Raw genomic sequence first — 22,984 nt, forward strand, 5'->3', positions numbered from 1 at the left:
AAGCAGGACCCATAGGTCTCAAACGGTAACTTCTAAGCAACTGAAGGCCTGTCACACATTGGCTAATGTTCATGTTCACGAATCCACCATCAGGAGAACAACCAAGGACAACGTGACTGCTCTACAAGAAGAAGACTTCTACTTCTACTCTGCAGTTTTCCAGACATCATGTGAACAAGTCTGGAGTCTATGTGTCACTTCGGATATGAAACGACGCTGCATTCCTGCACCGGAACCTCATCCTGTCTAGGAAACATGGGGGTGGGGATTTCCTTGTTTGGGCCCGTTTTGCTGCATCTGTGCCAGGACGTCTTCTGGCAATTGATGAACCAACGAAGACATCTGTATCCGAGCTAAACCTTAGGAGAAAAGTCACTCTACAAAAGAATGATTAGAGGAGAAAAAAATGTGGAGAAAACCACCAACCACCAACAACGCAGAACTTCGTCAGTTCTGTACTAAGGGTTAGAATTTCTAGATGAGTAAGTGAGAAGTTGTTTCACAAGAGGTTCACATCACACAGAGCTGTACCAATTATTCATATTCTTGAGAAACACAAATCTTAATATTTCCGTTTCATTTTATGAGTGGGTTCAGGATCACTGAAGTCAAAAAATAATTAAAAAAAAAATATATAATGCATCTCTTAGTAGAAAAGGAACCAACCGGACACTCTTTCAGACTTCTGGGCCTTAATGGGCATGCCTTTTATTCAAAGGGAGTATGAAAATGAAAAAAAAAAACAGCGAACAGGGAAATCATGATCATAGCGATGGAGCTTAGTAGCTATCATTGTGAAAGTGACATGGAATAATAATAATGATAATGACTTATTACCACACACATTGCAAAACGTGGAGAATACTGTTCAGTGTTCAGCTGGTGAAAGGTCTGCTGATGCAAGTCCGTCTTAAAACTTGAAAACCAAATGGACACACAATCAGAATTAAAGGGTTTTACCATCAGTCTCACTCGTCTCCCCCTGCGGAAGGGAAAATATGGTAATGTCTGTATGTAAATGTTAGAAAAGTACCTGAACCTTGCGCAGACAAAACAGAAAACAAAGTCAGGGTTCACTTGTTATGTGTTACTTTTTGTTTTGTTTTGTTTTGTTTTTAGAGATCTCGACCATTAACAGTAAGAGGACCTTCAGTCAAACTACAGGTATGATGTAAAAGTACTCGCCCATTTCAACACAGATAAGTCGGCTGAGGATTTTAAGATAAATCAAAGTGACAGGAGGTTAAGTGGGCCTCCTATGAGACTGTTTCAATATACTCTTTTAAATGACTCACCGATAATAGACGAGAAAACATCCAATTAAACGTCAAAGAAGTAAATTTAAGCTGAGCTCAGATTACAGGAGTTTTAAACATCAGACACTTGACAGATATTATTCCTTCTAGTCTTGCACAACGTTTGTAGAAGGATTTTAGATTATTGCGCCCGATCAGCAAGAACTGGATACGCTACCTGATGTGGTCCCGTGGGGAAAAGTTGACATAAACTAAAGGTGCAACAATTTGGATTCACAGTCTAACCTCCGGTCCACCTGGGGGCAGCGGTGCCCCTGCAATCCTTTGACTTTGTCTTTCGCCAGTCAGATTGCAACACAGTGGGAAATTCAAAAGCAGAAGGCTAAACGAGCGTGGACAAGGAAACAATTGAGGGAAATGAAAAAAGAAAAATCTGATGTCAATCGGAATTTTTTTAACCACTCATAAGACCGTCTGGGAAGGACCTCAGTATCGAGTCTGGTCTGGTCCGGACTAAGGGAGTCTTCAGATAGTCATGTGGGATTGGGGTGAGCACACATCAGCCCAAAACTCCTCTAGTCTGAGTCCAGTATTATTCTCTCTAAATGATGTAAAGTACTGGCTGACGTATGTGTTTCTCAAATCCAGCTCTGCTTGTTGTACAAAATGACTAATTCACCATATTGATATTTCAAACAACTTACAATAATGATTATGACTTCCACATCAACCGTACAGGAATATATATGTAACATGTTCAGTATGCACATTATTAGTTAAGGATGTTACGTTGGGAAACTAAACAAACCTTCTGTTATATGTCTAATGAGGAGACAAAAGGGAGAATGAGTTGACATAATTAAAGCATGTAATCCTAATCAATAAACAGGGTTTAAATACACCGCTACATTATAAAGGTCCAATAACAATTAGCTACACAAACAACTTTTTTTTTTCTTTCATAAATGACTCAATAATTCTACACGTAAACTGTGATCGATCAGTTCTTGGGCAAAAAAACATCGGGGGTGGAACGTCGTTAAAACCAAGGCAGACTACATTAAAAGCAGCTCAGTAGTGTTCTGTTTTTTTTTTGTTTTTTTGTTTTTTTTTTCCCTTTTGGTTTTTAAACCTCTTTATAATTACTCTCAGGAAGCAAGATCAAGACAAGACAAATATCAATTAATAAGAAACAAAACAAGTTTGAAATTATAAACTTGCACCTTTTTCCCCTGATGAAGAGGACATGACAGCGAGCGTCTCCTCTCCAGTGCATTTACAGACATTTACATCTCGGGTGCAGGTCCTGACCCATTCAGACGCCTTGTTACACGTAAAAATAAAAGTACATAACAAGCCTGTCTTGGGGATCAGTGTTGGACACATGTCTTGTGCATTTAGGTGACAGCGCTATACTATATTAGTGATAACATTGCATATCATTCCAGCCAACAGCAACACAGTGATTTACGTCCTTTTGTTGGAGCGACAGCGCCCCCTTGTGACTCTCCTGCCAGCTGAAGACGCTGCCTCGCACTGTTTCGGGTCACGACAACGAGAGTCGGGCAGAACCACTGACTGTAACCATCGACTGTAACCACCCTACATACACATGGAGTGTGTGTATATATATATATATAGATACACATATATATATATTCACACCACGGAGGAAAAACGCCAACATCACCCCCGCTCCCATTCGTTGTGTCGTCCAACGTGACTCACGGTTTTCCATTGACGCTGCCGGCGGACGAGGAGTTCTTGTTGCGGCTCAGCCAGGACGGGAGGAGGCTGCGGGGCTTCAGGGGCCGGGCGGGGGCTTGGGCGAGGCGGACCATGCGCGGCGAGCGCCACACCTTGATGGTGGAGTCGTCGCTGGCGGACAGCAGCAGCTCCTGGTCGGCGGGGCTGAACGCCACGGAGTTCACCACGTCGTCGTGAGCCAGCCGGGCCAAGCAGATGTTGTAGTGGCGGTCCCAGATGTAGCCGTGCTTGTCCTCCGCTCCGCTACGGGCGGGAGATATATGGTGGAGCAGGTTAGTGACGTCAGCACAAGTCAGCACAAATTTGGTTCAGTCTGTTTTCACTGTTAAATTGCCTTGACTAGTCGATTGTTTAAGTTCTCAGAGCTTTAAGTTAGTTCCTATTTAATAATTTAATAAAGCACTCGTGTCTCAAAGACCTTCTAAGGTCTTTTTTCCCTTTTTTCCACCGTATTAATAAATTATTAAGCTGTCAAGAAGCAGTATTTGTTAAGCATACACCCACAAACATGAAGTTTGTTTTCAGTCATTTTGAAAATCCCCTAAGATTCAAACATCGGTAAACGAATAAACATCCTCATCTATTTTTAACCTAATGTGGAGGGAAAAACATCTGGAACACATCCTGTAATGATTCACGATGACGTCCGCCACGCTTAACGGATCAAACACTCCTCACTTCCATCCTTTCGTTTCGCTCCCGCTGATGACCGAAAACTCTTTCACTAAAAAATAAACACTGAAACTCGATCTTAATGTGACGCAACGTGCCGGCATGGAAGCGGACGTGCTGCAACAACACGTACGAGGAAATTTACGTGCGTGTGAAATTTTCCACAAACCTGGCAACAAAGTCTCTGCTGACATCGAGGAAGATGAAGAAGCACTCGTCGTTGGGCGTGAAGGCTCGGTGGGCGCGCAGGCTTCTCCTCTCCTCCCTCAAACTCTTCAGGTCGATGACGTGCAGGTCTATCTCCTCGGCGATGGGAGGCGGAGACATGGGGTCGGAGATCACGCAGCCGGCCGGCCAGGCCCGGCTGTTCACGTACAGGTACCTGAACGATGGAGTCAGAGGAAGATTTAAGCTTATAAGCGCGACACATTATCCTGCAGAGGCACAAAGGGACGGATATGTTTTTTATTTTATTTATTTTGCAGTGTGTCAGATGTGATTTTGGAGTCCGTTTGAAGCAATTTGCTCTCTGTACAAAGGAAGAAAGGCCTCACAAAACAGTTCAACCTTAAACCAGTCCAACCTGTTTAAAACTCTGTGGTTCTATGTCAGATGCAGGGCTTAAAAAAAGCAATCCTAATTAAGCTAATTAATTTGAGGAATCATTCAATTAGCAGTTTAACAATTTAACTCAGTTTCAATTCATACAAAAACTGTATATTCCGACTTTAAATTTCCAAATTTACCTCCCAAAATTTAATATTAGTTATATTTGTATTATTATTATTACTATTTTTAAGTCCTTTGTTTGCAATTAGGACACATTCCCCTACTTTCTGCTCTCCTACTCCTGAAAAAACGCCACTTTGATGATGCCTTCATGAAAACTCGGAAATTCTATATTCCAACTCGGAATATTCAGACTTCTGACATCACAGCCTTTACAGGTTAACTCGGAAGAGAAAAAATAAGTTTGGTATACTGTCACACATATGTGTAGCAGCTACTTATTTTTATTTTGGAAGCAGCAATTTCTGACAACTCAGAGCTCATATTTTCGGAAGATGTCTTGAATGCAGCATTAGCATGCAGTTTGGAGATGGAAAGCTGCTTTACTCTTATTCCATTGGTGGACCAACTTTACTGCTTGAACCTGACAATATCGGCATCAGCAAGTTTATTATTTATTGATCTTTTTTTTTTTTTTTTGAATGGCTCTCAAACACCACACGCCAGACATCTGCCGTGGTGCTGGAATATGTTAAGCCCTGCATATTTAAACCAAACAAAACATTCATTTACCTGTGGTCAGGAGACAGGCCCATACCGATGATGTGGCCGTGGATATCAATGACATGGTCCAGAGAGTCAAAAAACTCCTCTGAACTCCGCTCTTCCCCGAGTACAGGTCCACAAGTAGTCATCTGGTCGGGCTTGATTAGCTTAATGCCTAGAAAAGAAGAGCAGCCGCCACATAAGAGAAAGTCTAGAAACAACTTTACTGTATCTGAATGGCTGTTTCAGGCTTTGGTTTCCCTGCAGCAGTTTGGAAGCAGTCTTACCGATCTGATGAGGAGAGTATGTAAGGCTGCCGGTGGTGAACAGTAAGTACGTTTTGTCCTCTCCCTCCCCGGGCTCGGAGGGCTCGATGAGGCTGGGGTCGGGGGCTTTCGTGTGGGCTCTGCCCATCATCTGGGCCACCCGGGTCTCGATCGCCAGCTCCCTCGGCCCCACGGTTTTACGACTCTGCGAGAGAGTGGGGGGAAAAAAATGGTTAAATGGAGAATAAGACTGCTTTAAAAATGAATCAAAAACGCCATCAAGCTCACATGCTTAACGTGCTCCAGGCCTGAGATGGTGGGCTGAGGGTAGCGGGCAGAGGGGAGGCCTCTGCTCCTCGCTTCCCTCCGACTCCCCTCCTCCTCCTCCTCCTCTACCTCTATCTCCCGCTCCTCGTCCTCTTCCTCGCTGCCGGAAGTTCCCAGGTCGAAGAGGAGAGGCTGGTGGTTCTGCTGCTGCCGCCGCTGCCCGTTCTGCCTCCGGGCCTCAGACTGGGCCTCGTAGTCCAGCAGCAGGTCCGGGTTGTCGTGGCGACGGCAGTGGGCCACCATGACCGTGCGAATGGTGCTCGCGTTGATGTTCTGGATCTTGAAAAGGCGCTTGACCACGTTGACGTTCTCCGACTCAATGTCCTGAAAAGAAGACGTAGAAGAGAGAAAACCAGAAGACTCGACAATAATGCTACTAATAATAATAATGATATTAATAACGTGTGTAGGTGCAGCGATGTCCCACCTGGAAGGCTTTATTGAGCCAAAGCACGGAGCAGGACGTCATGTTGCCAATCCAGTGTAGGTTCCCTGAGATCAGGTGGGTCTCGTTCAGCCAGCAGCCAAACACATCGTACGGCTTATTCCTAACACGTGACAGCAGTGAGTAATTTTCTGCAGTGAATGGGGAAAAATAAAGAGTAATAAAAACACATTAATGAAAACGATACGTATGTTGTATTTGCAGTGAATAAATACAGTATAATCCATAAAACCTTAATCATTAAGACAAAAAATGGGTCATTTAGCGTAGATGATTATTCACACAGTGTGTTATTTCATACGTACGTCATTTAAAGAAAATAAATCTGTGTCATCCACCGTAATGAGACTCCATTGTGGGAGATTTAAAGAGAAACCTAATAATAGCTGAACTTCAAAGGACGTCAACAGGAAGTGACACATTGACTCTGGCTCCTACCCAGACTGATGACTGCGATTTCCCCAGACGACGAGTGGTGCGGGCCCAGGTAGACGCCGGACACGAGCAGCAGGCTGTCGTCGGCGTTGAACTGGGAGAACTGGGTGTAGCCCCAGTTGAACTGCCGCATGCTGGAGCTGTGTACCAACGAGATATTCCCATCTGGACGCTCCGTGTCCCACAGCTGCACGCGAGACGCCGGAAAACAAGTCAGGGAAGATGTGAGGGGATGATGACATCGGCAAAAATGGGACGCGACCACATGGTTAATTATCGGCAGCAGTGGAGGCCAATAAATCCACGAAGTATAAATATCTGAATATTCCTTTGAGCTTCAGAGTTGGGGGAATTCCTCGGAGGAAACATTTGGTCACATGTTTTGTTTTTATTACAGGAAGCCAAGGAAAACGTCACCCCCACTGTGGGATAAATAAAGGAATATCTTATCTTCTCTTAAATACAGTGGGGGAAATTAGTATTTGATCCCCTGCTGAATTTGTAAGTTTGCCCACTTCCATAGAAATGATCAGACTCTGGTTTTTATGGTTGTTTACTGGTTATGGGTATAGACAGAATATCAGTCGAAAATGCATAAAAAACACACAATCTAAAAGTTATAAATTGTTATGTATTTTATTAAGGGAAATAAGTATTTGATCCCCAAGCACAACACAAGTCAGTACTTTGTAGAGAAACCTTTGTTGGCAAGCACAGCGATGAGACGTTTCTTGTAGTTGGTCACCAGGTTTGCACACAGCGCAGGAGGGATTTTGGCCCATTCATCTTTACAGACAGTCTCTAAATCCTTCAAGTTTCTTGGCTGCCTCTTGGAAACTCGGAGCTTCAGCTCCCTCCACAGGTTTTCGATCGGGTTAAGGTCTGGAGACTGACTAGGCCACTCCATGACCTTAATATGCTTCTTCTTGAGCCACTCCTTTGTTGTCCTGGCAGTATGTTTTGGGTCATTGTCATGTTGGAAAACCCACCCACGAGGCATCTTCAGTGTTCTTGCTGAGGAAAGAAGGTTTTTGTCCAAGATGTTACAGTACATGGCTGCATTCATTGGCCCCATAATGCGGTGAAGTTGCCCTGTACCCTTTGCTGAAAAACAGCCCCAAAACATGATGTTTCCACCTCCATGCTTAACCGTGGGTATGGTGTTCTTTGGGTCATACTCACGTTTTTTCGAGTCGAGTTAATGCCAAATAGCTCAACTTTGGTTTCGTCAGACCACAGCACTTTCTCCCAAGCCTTCTCTGAGTCATTTAGATGTTCACTGGCAAACTTAAGGCGGGCCTGTACATGTGCCTTCTTGAGCAGGGGGACCTTGCGGGCACTGCAAGAGTTCAATCCATAACGGCGCAGTGTGTTGCCAACTGTTTTCTTGGTGACGGAGGTCCCAACTGCTTCCAGATCATTAACAAGCTCCTGCCGTGTTGTTTTAGGCTGCTCCCTCACCTTTCTCATCATCATCCTCACTCCATGAGGCGAGATTTTGCGGGGAGCTCCAGACCGAGGACAGTTGATGGTCCTTTTATGGGTCTTCCACTTGCGAATAATGGCACCAATAGTTGTCACCTTCTCACCAAGCCTTTTGCTGATGGTTTTGTAACCTATACCAGCCTTGTGCAGGTCTACAATCTTGTCCTGACATCTTTTGACAGCTCTTTGGTCTTGCCCATGGTGCTGTAGAAGTTGGAATGTAAGAAACTGATTCTTAGAGCAGGTGTGCTTTATATACATGACGAGTTAAGATCAGGAGTATTGGTAATTAGTTGACTGAGCACAGCTGTGTGCCACATGCGCACCAGCCAATCTGTAGGAGCCTGAATTCTAAGTGAATTGTTGGGGATCAAATACTTATTTCCCTTAATAAAATACATAACAATTTATAACTTTTAGATTGTGTGTTTTTTATGCATTTTCGATTGATATTCTGTCTATACCCATAACCAGTAACCAACCATAAAAACCAGAGTCTGATCATTTCTATGGAAGTGGGCAAACTTACAAATTCAGCAGGGGATCAAATACTTATTTCCCCCACTGTATGTCAACACCTATAGAATAATATAAATTCTGCCGTCTATAATTTATATTTCATCTATTTAATTTTCACACATATAATCCTGCACATCACAAATAAACCTGAATGTGAAGTGAAGTTTGAATTTGAGGGTGTCCCCGTTCAGATTAGAGTAATGGTTTAGTAATTACAGACACTTTTATACACGGTGTCCTCTTTGTACTAACAATGGTAGTTATGTGAAGCTCAATGTGAGCAACACAATAACCTTGTTATCCTGATTATCATCCGTGTACTGGAAGTGAAGCAGGTGGAGTCCTATTAGAGATTCGTATGAACGTGTGCTGTAGGTGGTGGATGAATTCATGACTAACAGTCACAAGTGCTGTTTGTCGGATCACGGTGACATTTGATCATCGAGAGATAGAAACACATCTCCCACGGTTACAAGTGAAACGTACAAAAAAAAAACGGTTTGGCCCTAAAATACGTGGCGTAAAGTGGGTTTATGAGTAAATCCGAGAAAATAACAGCTCTGGTAATACGTAAGTAGTTAAATAGTGAACACCACCCACTTGCCACGCTGGCGGAAAATAAGAAAATAAGAAGCAGGATGAGAGTAACCTCTTTAATCTCTTAATCCTCACCTTAACAGTGCAGTCTTTGGAGCAGGAGGAGAAGCGGTGACCTCTGTGAGAGAAAGCCAAGTGCAGGACCTGGTCGCTGTGTTCTCTCAGCGTCTGAACCTCCACGCAGGGGATGCAGTCGAAGAGACGCTTGAACTCCCTGTACCACGACACCGCCGCTGCGCACAAGAAAGACGACAACGAGTGTTTCTGTTACAACTCACTGACAATCATTCTCAATCTCTCTTTGAAATGATGCGAGTTATCTACCAGGGTGCCGGGGTACGTAGCGCGGTATGCGGTAGTAGCTGTAGAACAGCTCCCTCCACAGGAACTCGTCTCTGGAGACGGCTAGCCACTGTTTGCAGGTCAGGCCGGCTCTCAGCACAGCGTCATGGGGCAGTCGCATGAAGATCTCCAACACCAGGCAGTCCGGCAGAGCTTCGCCCCAGTCCATCCTAACATCCTGAGCAACACAGACACACCACGGGTTAAAGTATTGGGGTTGTTGTCTCATAATGCTGAATAAAAGTGAGGCCAAACAGACGCTTGGCTCATGGTACAGTATGAAAACTGAACAACATATAAAGTGAAGCTACAGCCCTCAGCTCACTGTGGTGAAGCAAGTTTGATACCAGTCGTAAACCTAAATTAAACAGGCTTTGTTGCATGCCTCTGCCTTTCTCATCCCATCACTTCCTGCCCAATAATGATCTAATAAAACTGTCAAAACAAAACAAAACTAAAATAAAAAACTACAAGAAAATATATACAACTATAAACTTGAAATGTCTAAACCCAAGATAGAAAATGTCAAGAAAACTTGTGCGTGGTTTAAAACACATTTCCACAAAAATGTTCTGTATCCCGGAAAGCTTCAAGTTTTGGGTTCAAACCACGCATAGGTCTTTAACAGGGCGTCAGCAGCCCCTAGAGGGTCCACGGAGGTACTGCAGGGAGGGGTTGCAAAATCCTGGGTTGATTAGACATTTTTCTTTAAATTTCCCCCCACAAATTTAAGTTTCTTTAACATGTTAACATGAATCGAACGTATTATAGTAAAGGGATAAATGGAGGCAGAAGACGTTATCTTTCAGTCAGCACTTCTTCTCATTCAGCGATGCAACAGGTGTATCAACAGAGCACCTTCACACAGAGCACCACACTAGACCTGTAAGCTTCTTGCACGCAGTAGGCCCCGCCCCCTATCGCTGCCGAGCCAATCACGAGGCCGCAAATTACACTGCGATTCTGTTCCCTTCAATTGGCCGAGAGTCTATTCAGTCCCCAGGTGAAATCCAGAAGCACTGCAATATTAACAGAAGAGAAGCTAACCACCACCATCCATTCATCCGAGGTTAGATAAGCTGTGTGCTTCTCATCAGGGTCAGACAACACACTAAACATACCTCAGGGATGTTTAAAGTTGAAACCTGAATCTGTCAGTTTCTTTATCTGTCAATTATACACACACACACACCATTTAGACACATTTATGTCAGGTATGTTTATGTTTAAGTTGCACAGCCTCCCCATTGGTCCTTTTTTAAAATAAAAAAATAACATTTGAAGAACCTGTTTATTATCTGAACAGCTTAATACTGAAAATGAAAGTACTAAATAGCATTAGGCCGAGTTCAATATAGAACACATACAGCAGTTTGTGGGTCGTTGGTGTGAAAAATGTTTAACACCTCTGCATTAAGGCAAAGAGAAAACATGCCCGACTTCCTTTCCTGACTCGGGTCACATGAGAAACGGTTTCAGTTGTACAGGCTTGAACTTTGACAGTGTTTACTACAAGCCTTTAAAGCCCAACATCACGTCTTTAAATCTGAGTTTTACAGATCATACAGTAAGTGGCAAAGAACAAGAATCCTTGCATTTCACTATTTAATAAGAAAATGACTAATTCTGGCAAAAATGTCCCACAACAAACGTCTTCTAATGCAACACTGCTGCACTAAATCTCAGCTTTAGGAAGGTTACGGTTATCGGCAAATGTTTAAAATAACTAAGAAAGCGGTTGATATGAGCTTCTGTATTGTGGTGTACTGTACTGTGTCAGTGGGTCAGGCTAAATAACACCTTTCTGTTTAATTCATTATTAATCATCACCTTTCTTATACAATTTCAACATAAACTGAACATTAAAACTCTTATGAAAGGTTATTTTGTGTGGGAGTGTTTTATCAGCATTTGTTTTCACTGACGCATGTTTCGTCAAGTATGTATTTGAGTGAAACTCAAAGCTCCAGAAACCTGTCGTGTAATACTTTTTTCAGGCCCTAAATAACTCCAGGCTCCTCCTCTCCTGGGACTAACTTGAGTCTGACAGCTGTTAAATGCACAGACAGCACTGAGCCGTCTTTAAATACATCATCATCATTTTGTCAGGAATCTCGGCCAATCCTAAACTAATCTTTGACATAAAGCATGCGCTGCTTGTGGAGATGTGAAAGAAAATCAATCAGATTTATTTGCAGAGCACTTCTCATACAAAAAAAAAAGCAAGAACATAAGAGTAGAAAGTTAAAAACAAAAATCAAAATGCTACAAGGCAAACAAGAGAAAAGGGGGTTAAATTAGCTAATAACAGAATAAAAATGTCAATAACTAATACCATATAAGGGATTAAATAGTCAATAAATACATAAACGCTAAACTGAAAATGTAGGCTGTGTTTGCTTCTCTTTTTTTTATATAATAATAATGATGATGAAAAACGACTGAAAATATGAAAGAGGAATGAACCAGAGCAGAACTATGCTAGCATGACATTTACCAAGGAGCTAAAAACGCGTACAAGTTCTTATAAAATAATTTATTTTTAAAACATTTAACTTGCACCTCATTAAAATTGTCGGGATACATTTACTGCTCTTTGCTGAAGCGCAGAGTCGCTTGATTATGACCTAACATGGAGGTTTCTGTCGGTGTCCGTGTAAATCATAACAACTTACTGTGTTTACACTAAAAGCAAAAAGACTAGAGCGCCCCAGCTACAGACAAACGAGTTATATATCTAGTAACAAGACCTCGTTTGTATGTTGGTTGATAAAAAACAATTCCGAGCTCACAGCTATGCTAACTGACGTCTACGGGGCTAGCCTTGATCTAGCCGACTAGCTGACGTTTGTTTTCAACTTTCAGATGCAGATTTAAGCTTTGACAACCAGTCTCCACTTTCAGGAATTAGTGCTTTAGTGTCAGCAGTAAATCGGCCGGACTTCATGACAAAGTTGCTGACATAAACTGTGACTCACCTGCTGAATCGCAGTATGTTGGGGAGGAAAAAAATCCAAGCGGTTAGCCAGTGCTAAGGCTAACCCCAGGAAGAAAAAAAAATGACAACAATCCTAAACGGGCTAGGCTCGACCAACAGATCGCAGAGCCATCGTTAGCCGCATCGATCCAATCGATCCACCAATCTACTCAGGATACATTTCAGTGTTTTTATGATTTATACACGTCATAGCAAGGTTAGTAGGTCTACATACATACTTTTTGGGCTAGTAGTAGCCTATACATTCAAGAACATTAATTTTATTCTTCTTTAACCACTCATTTGTAGAGCGACTTGGAGTCGTCTTGCTGCTTGACCCTGTTTCTGTTAAGATCCAGCCCACAGAAAGATAATTTTTCATTTTGAATCTGTTGGTGTTATTCACAATTAGTTGTCTGTGAAGGTTCTCAGTCATCCGAGTCATGATAATCCAAAAAAGGCGTTTAAACTTGAAGAGTTTTTGAGAAGACGTTTCGCCAATCATCTGAGAACTGAAGAGGATGAGCAGCAAAATGTCTTCTCAGAAACTGCCTTTTGGATTCATAATTAGTTGCTCCAATGGTAGCAAGCTGTCCTGGCCCAGATGCATCAAAACAGGCCCAAGGATATTAGCCGTCCCCATGTTTCACAGCATCAGGACCTCATGATGCAGGAATACTATGTCCCTTTGTCTTCAGACATGAGCCTCTCATTCAGACTCAGTCTGATCTGTCCAGATAACATTTTCCCACTGAAGAATGCAAATGCCTCATTTCATTTACATTTGCAACTGACAGATATGATATATCAGCTCATTTACCTAAATACACAAATACTATAGCGTAGTATTTCTTTGTCATTTGTTTGTTTGGGTTATCTTTATCTACCCACAGGATGTGTGTGTGGAAGTCCTCTGCTATTTTGAGTAGTTTTTAAGCAGAAATGTGAAAAATTCAGAAAAACCTTTAACCGCGTGACGTGACCTGAAGGGAAATACATTTACTGGTTAATGAACACACACACAGTAATGTATTTGTATCGCTCATGTGGTGAGAGTGCAGATGTGTTCAGCCACACGCTCTTTTGATGACAAAAGGCTCATCCTCATGATGTAAATGATACAGTTTAGTGAATACATTGGGTTTAAGATAAGGCACAGTAATTTATGAACAATGGGTAGCTTTGTTTAGTTTAAATCTCTAGGAAATTAATATTTAGTCAATGTAATGTTATAATTTGGACATGACAGCACACAAACAACATAATAATGACTGCAAAAGTAATTTAGGAGCAAACATGCAATAAAAGAAACACTATAACAATAACTATCATTAAAACCAGCATAGGTTGTATTCATTTTAATCCTGACTCTCTCAAATTCTTATATATACAATGATGATTATTTTTTATTTTTTTATTTTTTTAATCTTTTTTTTTTTTGGTTACCTTGATTCAAAGACCTATTTGACCTTAAATTGTCTAAGTGGTCATTGCAATAATAATATCATTAATCTCTCGTACACACTGGTAACATTACACTTCCCGTATATGTTTCATTTCCCTAATGCCACCATGAGCATCTGTCATTTGATAACTGGAGCCTCTGTGGAAAGAAAACTGCTGTGTCACTGGCTTGTGGTGTCAGTTCACACGTAACACAGACTAACCAGGTAGCTACTGCAGAGCTGCACGTCAGGACCCACTGACACAGAAGAAATTGAAGTGGAGAGATGCTGTGATGGATAATCTCTGGTGAGTTTAAACCGTTTATGAGACAAGTTGTTTTTAAATGATTATTTTGAAGGAAAAACAAGATCAATTATTTACTTCCTAGGCTGCTTCTGTTGATATTTTTCTTAGGTAAAACATTAAAGTGCATTGTTTTTACATATGTCAAACCTGATCAGGATGGAGTCAGGTTTCCCGCAACAAATATTGTCTCAGCAGAAAAGGTTTGGAAGCAGAGTTGCTGTTACTACAAACGAATGACAGAAATGTCCCTGTGTTCTTTTAGGAGTGCGCAACCTTGTCAACTGGATAGCATCATCCTGCTGCTCCTGTGGGAAGGACAAGGCGTCGTCGTCCTCATGAGGGTACCTGAGAAAAGGTGCTCTTCACTGGGTTAAGTAAATGACAGAATTTTGAATCGAATAGTTCTTGAGAATAACTGATTTCTCTTTTCCAATTGTGCAGATGGGAATGTGTTTACGGTCTGTAATGGCGTGGTACCACGCTGTCAGAAGCCTTCAAAATTCCACCCAGTAGAAAACCCTTAACCCTTTACCTCTGAGCTGCCCTGCGCTTGTTTTAATGACGACCTGTCTGAAAACTCCTCGTTGGGAAGTTGGATAATGTCTGACAAGCTGGCAAGTGTAGCAGTGGCTCAAATTTATTCACTGATACTCTAAAAATGTAAAGTGTTCAACACTTCCTACTGAATGAAATAAAATTATTAAATGGCCTCCAGTGTGCTTCATGTTTCATTTTTTTTTATTTTGAGTGTTTGGCGCCATCATGCGGAAGATAAATGCAACTGCAGGAAAAAATGTCTGACAAATAAGACTTGTGATTAGAGTTTTTTTTCATAGTGTGATTTTTAAATAATCTTTTAAAGAACTTGCAATATGCGCGTAGGATCCACACTTTCAAAGTGCTGGTTCGCATCTGATTCATACTTTTATGCTTTTACTTTTACTTTACTTTTTATATTAAGGCAGTTTACAAAGAACAACCACTGGGGAAGAGGTAGTCAAACAATTCATAGCAGAAACAGCAGAATTTTTGAGTGACTAGTGCAAGTATTTCCAGAGCTGATGAAACCGTGAAAGGAAAGCAGAGCAACCAGAGGAAATCACTGTAGATGTAACCAGGTCACAACCACTTTTTAATGTGTTTACGTGACTAGAAAGACATACGAAACTAAGAGGACGAGCACACCGGCTCTTCAGACTTCACCCAAGCCAGTCAGATGGTTCGAACCACCAGGCTGTGACCACTTAACCAACAGGCTTTCAACAAGTACAGAGGAAATGCTTCTGTCTGTCTAATATGTCATGAGACTGACTCCAACCCTGCTCAGCATAAACAGGATGTAAGTGCATTTATCACGGTTGCATATGATCATGAACTATTATTCTACACCAACAGCCACAACATTAAAACCTTACATTAAAATGTAACATTCTGCTGTGAAAATTTTGGAGCTGGTTTTTGTGTGGATGCACAAGACGTTGACCTGGCCTCCAAATTCACTAGATCCCAGACTAATCAAGAATCTGTTGGATGATCCACAGAGGCCCCTCCCCTCAACTCATAGGACCCAAAGACCCCGACTACCAACATCCTGTTTCCATTTGCCACAGGACACCCTCAGAAGACCCAGTTCTGATGAGTCACAACTATTTCGGAGACACAATGGAGACCTACACAAAAGCAGGTCATAATGTAATGCCTGATCAGTGTATATCTTAGTCAAAGTAGTGTTTAAGAATGTGTGGCCTGCAGATGTGGTTGACCAAAAAACAATCTGAATCAAGGAAAACGGGACTCGTGCTCTTGAAGTGGATGTCATGGAGAAAGGAAACAGGATAAAATTTCAGATCAGTTTCCTATAATTAGATGTAAGTGGTCATCATCAGACACCAGTCAGGTGATTTTCCGATGAGCAACAGCCACACTTGTTCCCATTTAAACCACCTGTGGTTTAGAAAAGAAGAAGTGACCTGGATTAGAAGTGAAATGTCTTCAAGAAACCTCACAAGTCCGGTTGCCCTTGCTCCAGCTTCTTGTTTTGGATATACCACGACCTGGTGTCACACGGGCAAATGTGTGATTCACTGACAGATGAACAACTGAAATCACGCTGTACGTAATATGATATCATTTATTTAGAATAGAAGAAAGCACAAATGTATTTACATTCACATGTACAGGAGCATACAATACAATTTTACAAGTACACAAGTTCTCCAAAGCACCCAGTCTGTACAAGGTTAAAGTGACGATTCCAGTTTACAGTGTGGACGGATGCAGTGGTCAAAACAACGCGGCCACGTCCCTCGGTTCCTGCTGAGCGTCTGAGGGGAGCTACACCTGAGCCGGGTGTAGAGGACGTCAGCCTGGCCTCACATTTGTAGTGACACTTGTTCAGCTCTTATAATTACACAGAGAAGCACTGATACAAACTGATTTGGATAGTTTTTTTTCCTGTAGATTTCAGCTTACACACATTAAAACATCTTTATGTATCTATGTTCGACCACATGAAACAAGCAACACAACAAAGGGAAGAAATGTGAATGTCTCCGTGAGATGCTTCACTGTCATTTATTTCCTCAATGGGGGCTTGTTTCGCCGAGAGCTCCTTTTATTTCTCCACTACGGCTCTAATCTAAAGTGCAACATCGTTGTGACTGTCCCTCCGCGTTTCCGTCATCATAGCACCATGGTGGGGATGTGGTGCACCAGGGGCATCTGGTGCGGCAGGGCCGTCATCTGCGGGGGAGGAGGGGACACCTGGGACTGCACGTCGGAATTGGACACGACCGGTTTGTGCCGCGCGCTCTTCTGGTGCGCCCTCAGGCCCGCCAGCTGCGAGTAGGCGCTCTGGCAGACGTGGCACTTGTAGGGCCGCTCGCCGGTGTGCAGGCGGACGTGGTTGCGCAGCGTGGACGACTGGCTGAAGCGGCGGTTGCAGAAGCGGCAGACGAAGGGCTTGTCCAGGGTGTGGATGCGCATGTGGGAGCGCAGGTTGCTGCGGGAGTTGAAGCCGCGGTGGCAGATGACGCAGCGCATGCGGCCGCTGGAGGTGGTGGCGGAGGACGAGGAGGTGGAGGAGGGGGAGCAGGAGGAAGAGCCATCGCAGCTGTGAGGGTCCTCTGGAGAGGAAACAAGGGGGGGGATCTCAGTTTAAGTTTGTCTTTGTCTCAGATGGATGAGTTTGACTTTTCCTTGTGGGCACAACTTTTGGCAAACCAACTTTACTCACCGTTTCTGCTTTTCTTCTGCTGCTCTTCATCTGTCCCAGGAACTCCAGGGATTCCCAGGAATGTGTTGTGGGTGTTTCCATACCAGACAAGAAGCTCCTGATCTGGTGGGATGGTCTGGGAGATAAAGAAAGAGGGAGGGAAAAAAACAAAGTTACTTAAGGTGTGACTTTAGTCTGTTGTTGTGGTGGTTGCAACATGACAATTACTCAATACTTGCCACAAATGACACAACCAACAAAGTTGATGTAACTATTGTTGTTAGGATATTGTCTTTCTTTCTTTCTTTCTTTTTTTGATATTTATGAATCAATGGCACTTTTGTTACTGTCATACACGCTGTTTCATTCATTTAAAAATTATAGCGGATAAAATAAATACATTTTAAAGTAGATGTTTACACAGACTTTAAGTTTTTATATACATATATATATATATATATATATATATATATATATATATATATATATATATATATATATTATATATATATATGGGCAAATCTGTGAAATCGCTCAACTCAGATCAGACCAAGCCACCGTGATCTTTGGCGCCCCCTCGAGGCGAGGTGCGAGGCACTGAAGAGAAAGCTGTGTTTTTAAAGTCCATTCTCACCTCCACAGCCTTGTAGAAGATGCTACTGCCGATCTGCACCACCTCCAGGTTTTGCTCCTGCTCATTCCGGGCACACTTGATGTAGGTCATCCAACTGCGCTGGTCCTCCTGACTGGCGTCGATGAAATAACGCACGGTGCCGTCTTCGTTGAACACCTGAGCGCACAAAATAAAAAAAAAATTCAGCACTCAGAACAAAAATGATAATCGGACTCTGGATTCTAAATAACATTCACATCACAGTCACAACACCCGGGATCTTTAGGCCCGAATAAACGTGGAATCATCGGAAACTTAATTCTCTGCTCACCTCCCACATGAGGTTGTTGTTCTTGAAGAGGTCCACGTGTTCAGGGGACAAGAGTCTCCCCGTGAAGGGCCCCATCTCGGTTCCAGCTTTGATCCACGTCTTGGAGAAGATGCCCAGGCCTTCTCCGGGGATCGAGCTCTGGGCGATGATCACCTCGCTGGGAAGCACCAGGCTGGACAACTTCTGCACCTCTGAAAATATAGAGACGGAGGGAAATTGCAGATTAAGCCGAAATGGTGACAGGTTGGATGAAAATGGAGACCGTGCGTCATCTTTAAACCGCTTTAATGCGTGTGAGTAAAACTTCAGATAAAAGAGAGCTTGTGGTCAGAGCTTCTCGTGAAACAAGGTTGCTGGAAAAGTCCTGAAAGCGGCAAATGAACTGGATCTTATTTTAGTCACGAAATATTAAGCTACACCTTATCCTCCGTTTAATTCGATTATCTGGCTGAATTGGACGTTTTTGTTGTGCAAAAACCCCCCTCGGAAAGCATTTTCATCCACAGCAGAAAGGGAGGAAAAAAGAAAGAAAAAAAATCGTGCTTCTTTAATGTCAAAATCAAAGATTTTTTTTATTATTATTGCAGGCTGCGAAAAATCCCAGCCGAATGGGGGTTAAATGGTCCTCTATTGCTCAGTGTCCAGCAATTTGTCATGCTTCAGATGTGATATTCATTAAAGTTTACTGGAAAAGAAACGGCTAATTCCAAATTCATTATCCTTTTAAGAACTTTGTAGCAATAAATTTGCGCTGAATGAGACGAGGACTTGTTTAAAAGACTCAGGAATTTCGGCAACAAAAAAATGGAAAGGCGATTAGATGGTTGACATGCAATGAATAGCATTAGATTTAGCCTTCACGGTGCATTATGCGAGGAACAGCAAATCTTTTAAGGAGAGAGAAAGAGAAAAGCTCCGGAGCCCCATAGCTGCCAAGGGAGGAAAAGAGACTGTCCGGAGATTGATGAATGCGGGATAAAAACCCGGGACATCTCAAAGAAAGGAAACCTTTCTCTCCTCGAGGTTTAAGTGGAAACTTTCCCAGGTCAAGCACAAAGTTAACCAAATGAATTTAATGCCCTGCGTCGTTCAATCAGCGGCAGTTACACGCCTAACAAGCCTCTAAACGCGAGGTCTCGGGGCCCTGAAAGGGTTAATGCGTTAAATGGATCGAAATAAAAGCAGCAAAAATGAGGGGAAAACTCTGGGAAATAAAATACTCGAGGGCTGCAAAGTGAGTTCTGTTAGTTTTCAGCTTTTATCCACGTTATATGTGTTCGTAGCATGTGCAACAAACGGCCAAACTTGGCTGACACGTTTGGAAAAATGAATTTATGAGTGTGAAGATTGATTTGTAATCACTCAAAAGAAATCGTATCTTATTATTATATTAAGCAAATCAAATAATTTCTGTAAGTTCTATAACAATAGTGCACAGTTAAAGTCATAGGCCTACTTTTACAGATTAAGATGGAATAAAACGCTACATTTTACTGCAATAAAAACTCCCAAAGCTGCGCTGCGGTGGCATGAAACAGTCTGAGCTTTAAAGGGTCCAATTTAAAACATATATTTTAGTTAGTCCCAAAGTAAAACCAGCAGGTCAGCCTACCTCCAGCGAAGGACTGGGCCAGGACCTCGGCGGTGAAGGCGGTCTTGGGGCTGCTGTTGCTGCCGCTCTGGCGCTCCTCCGCCAGGTGTTCACCCAGCACGTTCCTCCACCTGCCGTAAAGGAAACTGTGCAGGATGTCCGAGGTGATCACGTCGGACAACGAGCGGCTCGGACACTTAAATCCAGACTTCAGAGCCAAAGCGTCTGCGGGAAGCACGGAGCCCATGTTGCAAGAAAAAAATAAAATAAAACGAAATGGAAAAGAGAGAAACCTCCAGAAATGACGGCGATGGCGGTGAGCTGCAAGCGGAGCAAGCGTTGACGCACAGAGCTGCTCTTCAGTCAGTCCCTCTGCTCCAAAGCGTGTGTGCGTAAAGCTGCCCTGTCTGGCTGTGAGGGTCTCTTTATATAAGTGGCTGGTGTGACCCCTGTCTAATTACTTATTAATGACACACCCCTCGCCGTGTGGACCTGCCTGCTGCACTGCAACAGAGAAGAGGAGACATTAAAACACACGGGGGACAGAAAGAGAGAGGGAGGGAGGACTGGAGTGGACAAAACTTTAAACTTTAGAAATTAAAAGCTGCGCATTTAACATGCTGTGCAAAGTTACAAATGCACGCCTTGCTAAAACGACCCCAAAAAAACTATTTTCATACGATCTTATCATTAAAAATGTAAAAACGTTGCAAGAGAAAATGTGCGTAAAAGTCTGAAATGGTTGTAAAACAAACAAACAACAAAAAACATTTTATGCAAATATTCTTCAGGCCGCAGTGTGTGGCTCCTGTTGTTGCATGACAAAAATAATAATAATAACTTAACAAAAATGGAAGAAAACGCGCTTTCAAAACAGAACTAAAACAGACAAAAGAATAGAAATCGACCGTCAGTTTTTAAGAGAGAAGTTTTTCTGCGCGCAGAAGTGGGTCATTGAGTCTGGGAGTTGCTCGCCCATTTTTTTCTCATGGCATTTGGTATTCATGCGGTGGTAATATTAATTTTTTGTTGAGGAGTTAGCGCGGGAATAACAAGAATGGAAACAAGCTCCTTTTTTTACAGCATTGTTCGCACGCAAAAAAATGCAAAGCTGCTTTGACGTGGTTCACTTTTTTTTTTTTTTTTTCAAGCCCTTGTTGAGGTAAGCGGTTTTAATATTCATGGGTGTTCGGAGCCCCCTCGGTATTGTGGCGACGTTTAGATGAGTATATATGGCCCTTTTCTTCTCTATAGTCGCAGTCCTCTGTGTTTTTTCCTCTCTTGCCTATTTTTCGGGCTTGATGGACTGGGGCTAAATGGGCAGTTTTCCTTCTTTTCCAGCAGAGAGGACATCTTTATTCCATCCCCGGCTCACAGGTTTCCTATTCAGCTCCCCTCCAAGTAATGTCAGGGCCCTGAAAAGTGCTGCAAATCAATCTTTCATGGTGTTTTGAGGGCAATTTGACATCCATGCACTCCTCTTTTCACTCCAACAACTACAAGGGGATTGTCCGAAAAAAAAAAATGGGCAAGTTGTGCTCTCTCTTTCTTTTTCTCTCTGGACGAATATGGACTATGGCAATGTAATGGGAAAGAAGATATGGCAAGTAAATACAATAGCAGAGAGGGCTTTTTTTGAGCAGCAGAGATAGTGAAAAGGCAAGGTGAGTGACAGGGCACGAAAAAAGATTACTGTGAAACAGCTGCTTTTTATGAGCAGGGCCCCTCCTACATTTGTCTCCTTTTCCCAGATGAAATTTCTCTGCGCTTTCAATGGGATTCTTTCTCATCTAGATTGATTTACATTTATAGCATTCATCGCACAAATCCGAGGTAAATGGCGGGGACAGGGGGGTGGGCCGCTTCTTTATTAAAGAGGAATTAAATGAATTGAATTGGGGTAACGCATGGATTTGATTTGCTTATTTATGCATTAACCTATGGCATTATTCGGAGCTGGTAAAGCCGCGGGCATGTCAGCAATAGCAAATCATCCTGCTTAGCTGTTCCATTGTAAACCAATTTAAGCCATTATTCTGTCCATTTAAAGCTTATCAATTTAATGTGGATGATTGACAATTATTGCACAAAGAATGCGGTAATTGTGCGATTTCAAAGAGCTGCTGGGAAACCTATCAAAGAGGAGCATTTGTTTGTGGACAAATAGCAGAGCTTTACGCTTATCAGGGGGAGAGAGCAATAGCCTGGAGAAAGAGGGGAGAAAGCGGCCTCGAAGATTTAAACTGTGGCTACAAAATAACCAAAGGTAAAATATAAATTAGGGAACCGTAGAAGGACTTTAAATTTTGAATTAAGAAGACTCCTTTTTCTGTTGTTTTGGGTCGTTTAAAAGAATTATAATTAGTTGAGTCAGACTGTCAGGCCTGCTGCTGGGAGCGCGCACACACTTTTGCAAACTGAGCCGGGGAGAAAGGAGCGCACGGTCTCCGGGGATCCTCCGCAGCGTCATTAAAAACAGATTAAGGTAGCTGCCACTGTGCGCTGGATACTGAAGATCGGCTTATCTGTTGCAAAGGTGAGAGAGGTGCCGTCCCTCCTCTCCCTAAAGAGCCCCCCTGTCCTCCTCCACCACCACCACCACCCCCCTTCTTCCACAGTCTGTTGTTGGACAGGACGGGAGGGGAGGGCAGACACCTGCTGGATGTGGAGGAGGTGGAGGTGCGTCTTTTACGCACCAAGAAAAACGCTTTTAAACTCGTTTAGCGCGTCCTGGACATTGAAACTATAATATCGACTCGTAAAAAAAAAAGTGTCCCATTCATGTGTTTTAGCGACCAGGCTTTTTTTTTTTTTTTTTTTTTTTTGAATTGATAATTACGAGTCAATTTAACGCTGTAGATGGCGACGTATTTTCCCAGTTTTCACCAGAAACGGGAACAAATTAATAAGGCTCAGTCAGAAAGACATTCACTGCTGTAAAGAAGAGTTATTCAGGGTCTGAGTGTTATTTTTTTTTATGCGGATGCCACAGAGCATTACAAATAAGCTGCAACAATATACATATCGATAAATTCACATTAAAAAGGTATACTATGCAGAATTTGCTGGTGCATTATAGTATAGTTGAAGTATTTGCATCCTAAAAAATCATAAAATCTG

At 42.6% G+C, this 22,984-nt stretch overlaps 2 protein-coding genes and 1 long non-coding RNA gene across 3 annotated transcripts; 1 reads left to right on the top strand and 2 right to left on the bottom strand.

Moving 5' to 3' along the window:
• Positions 1 to 675: 675 nt before the first annotated feature.
• On the bottom strand, positions 676 to 12,497 carry fbxw5 (F-box and WD repeat domain containing 5). Its single transcript, XM_047570181.1, has 10 exons — positions 12,365 to 12,497; positions 9,369 to 9,564; positions 9,120 to 9,277; positions 6,447 to 6,630; positions 5,991 to 6,139; positions 5,525 to 5,887; positions 5,258 to 5,441; positions 4,998 to 5,145; positions 3,865 to 4,077; positions 676 to 3,266 (listed from the first exon to the last, which is right to left on the bottom strand). The coding sequence occupies exons 2-10, from the start codon at positions 9,553 to 9,555 to the stop codon at positions 2,981 to 2,983; spliced, it is 1,872 nt and encodes a 623-aa protein (XP_047426137.1). The 5' UTR covers positions 9,556 to 9,564; positions 12,365 to 12,497; the 3' UTR covers positions 676 to 2,980.
• A 1,479-nt stretch (positions 12,498 to 13,976) lies between these two features.
• On the top strand, positions 13,977 to 14,824 carry LOC124996877. Its single transcript, XR_007110901.1, has 3 exons — positions 13,977 to 14,115; positions 14,378 to 14,470; positions 14,557 to 14,824. It is a non-coding gene; the product is annotated as an uncharacterized LOC124996877 (long non-coding RNA).
• Positions 14,825 to 16,228: 1,404 nt separating this feature from the next.
• LOC124996752 (PR domain zinc finger protein 12-like) lies at positions 16,229 to 20,289 on the bottom strand. Its single transcript, XM_047570051.1, has 5 exons — positions 19,886 to 20,289; positions 18,274 to 18,464; positions 17,964 to 18,119; positions 17,351 to 17,465; positions 16,229 to 17,240 (listed from the first exon to the last, which is right to left on the bottom strand). Exons 1-5 carry the CDS (start codon positions 20,109 to 20,111, stop codon positions 16,798 to 16,800), a joined length of 1,131 nt encoding a protein of 376 aa, XP_047426007.1. The 5' UTR covers positions 20,112 to 20,289; the 3' UTR covers positions 16,229 to 16,797.
• Between the last annotated feature and the right edge of the window lie 2,695 nt (positions 20,290 to 22,984).

This window comes from Mugil cephalus, chromosome 19 (assembly GCF_022458985.1).
Source record: "Mugil cephalus isolate CIBA_MC_2020 chromosome 19, CIBA_Mcephalus_1.1, whole genome shotgun sequence".
In the NCBI taxonomy this organism is placed as follows: Eukaryota; Metazoa; Chordata; class Actinopteri; order Mugiliformes; family Mugilidae; genus Mugil; species Mugil cephalus.

Excerpts from the sequence above, each read along its gene's own strand:
- fbxw5 (XM_047570181.1), bottom strand. The coding sequence starts at position 9,555 with ATGGACTGGGGCGAAGCTCTGCCGGACTGCCTGGTGTTGGAGATCTTC. Across the intron at positions 9,278-9,368 it reads CTACGTACCCCGGCACCCTG|CGGCGGTGTCGTGGTACAGG; the intron begins GTAGATAACTCG and ends TCTTGTGCGCAG. Across the intron at positions 5,888-5,990 it reads GGCTCAATAAAGCCTTCCAG|GACATTGAGTCGGAGAACGT; the intron begins GTGGGACATCGC and ends TCTTCTTTTCAG.
- LOC124996752 (XM_047570051.1), bottom strand. The coding sequence starts at position 20,111 with ATGGGCTCCGTGCTTCCCGCAGACGCTTTGGCTCTGAAGTCTGGATTT. Across the intron at positions 18,120-18,273 it reads ACAACAACCTCATGTGGGAG|GTGTTCAACGAAGACGGCAC; the intron begins GTGAGCAGAGAA and ends TTGTGCGCTCAG. Across the intron at positions 17,466-17,963 it reads TCTTCTACAAGGCTGTGGAG|ACCATCCCACCAGATCAGGA; the intron begins GTGAGAATGGAC and ends TTTATCTCCCAG.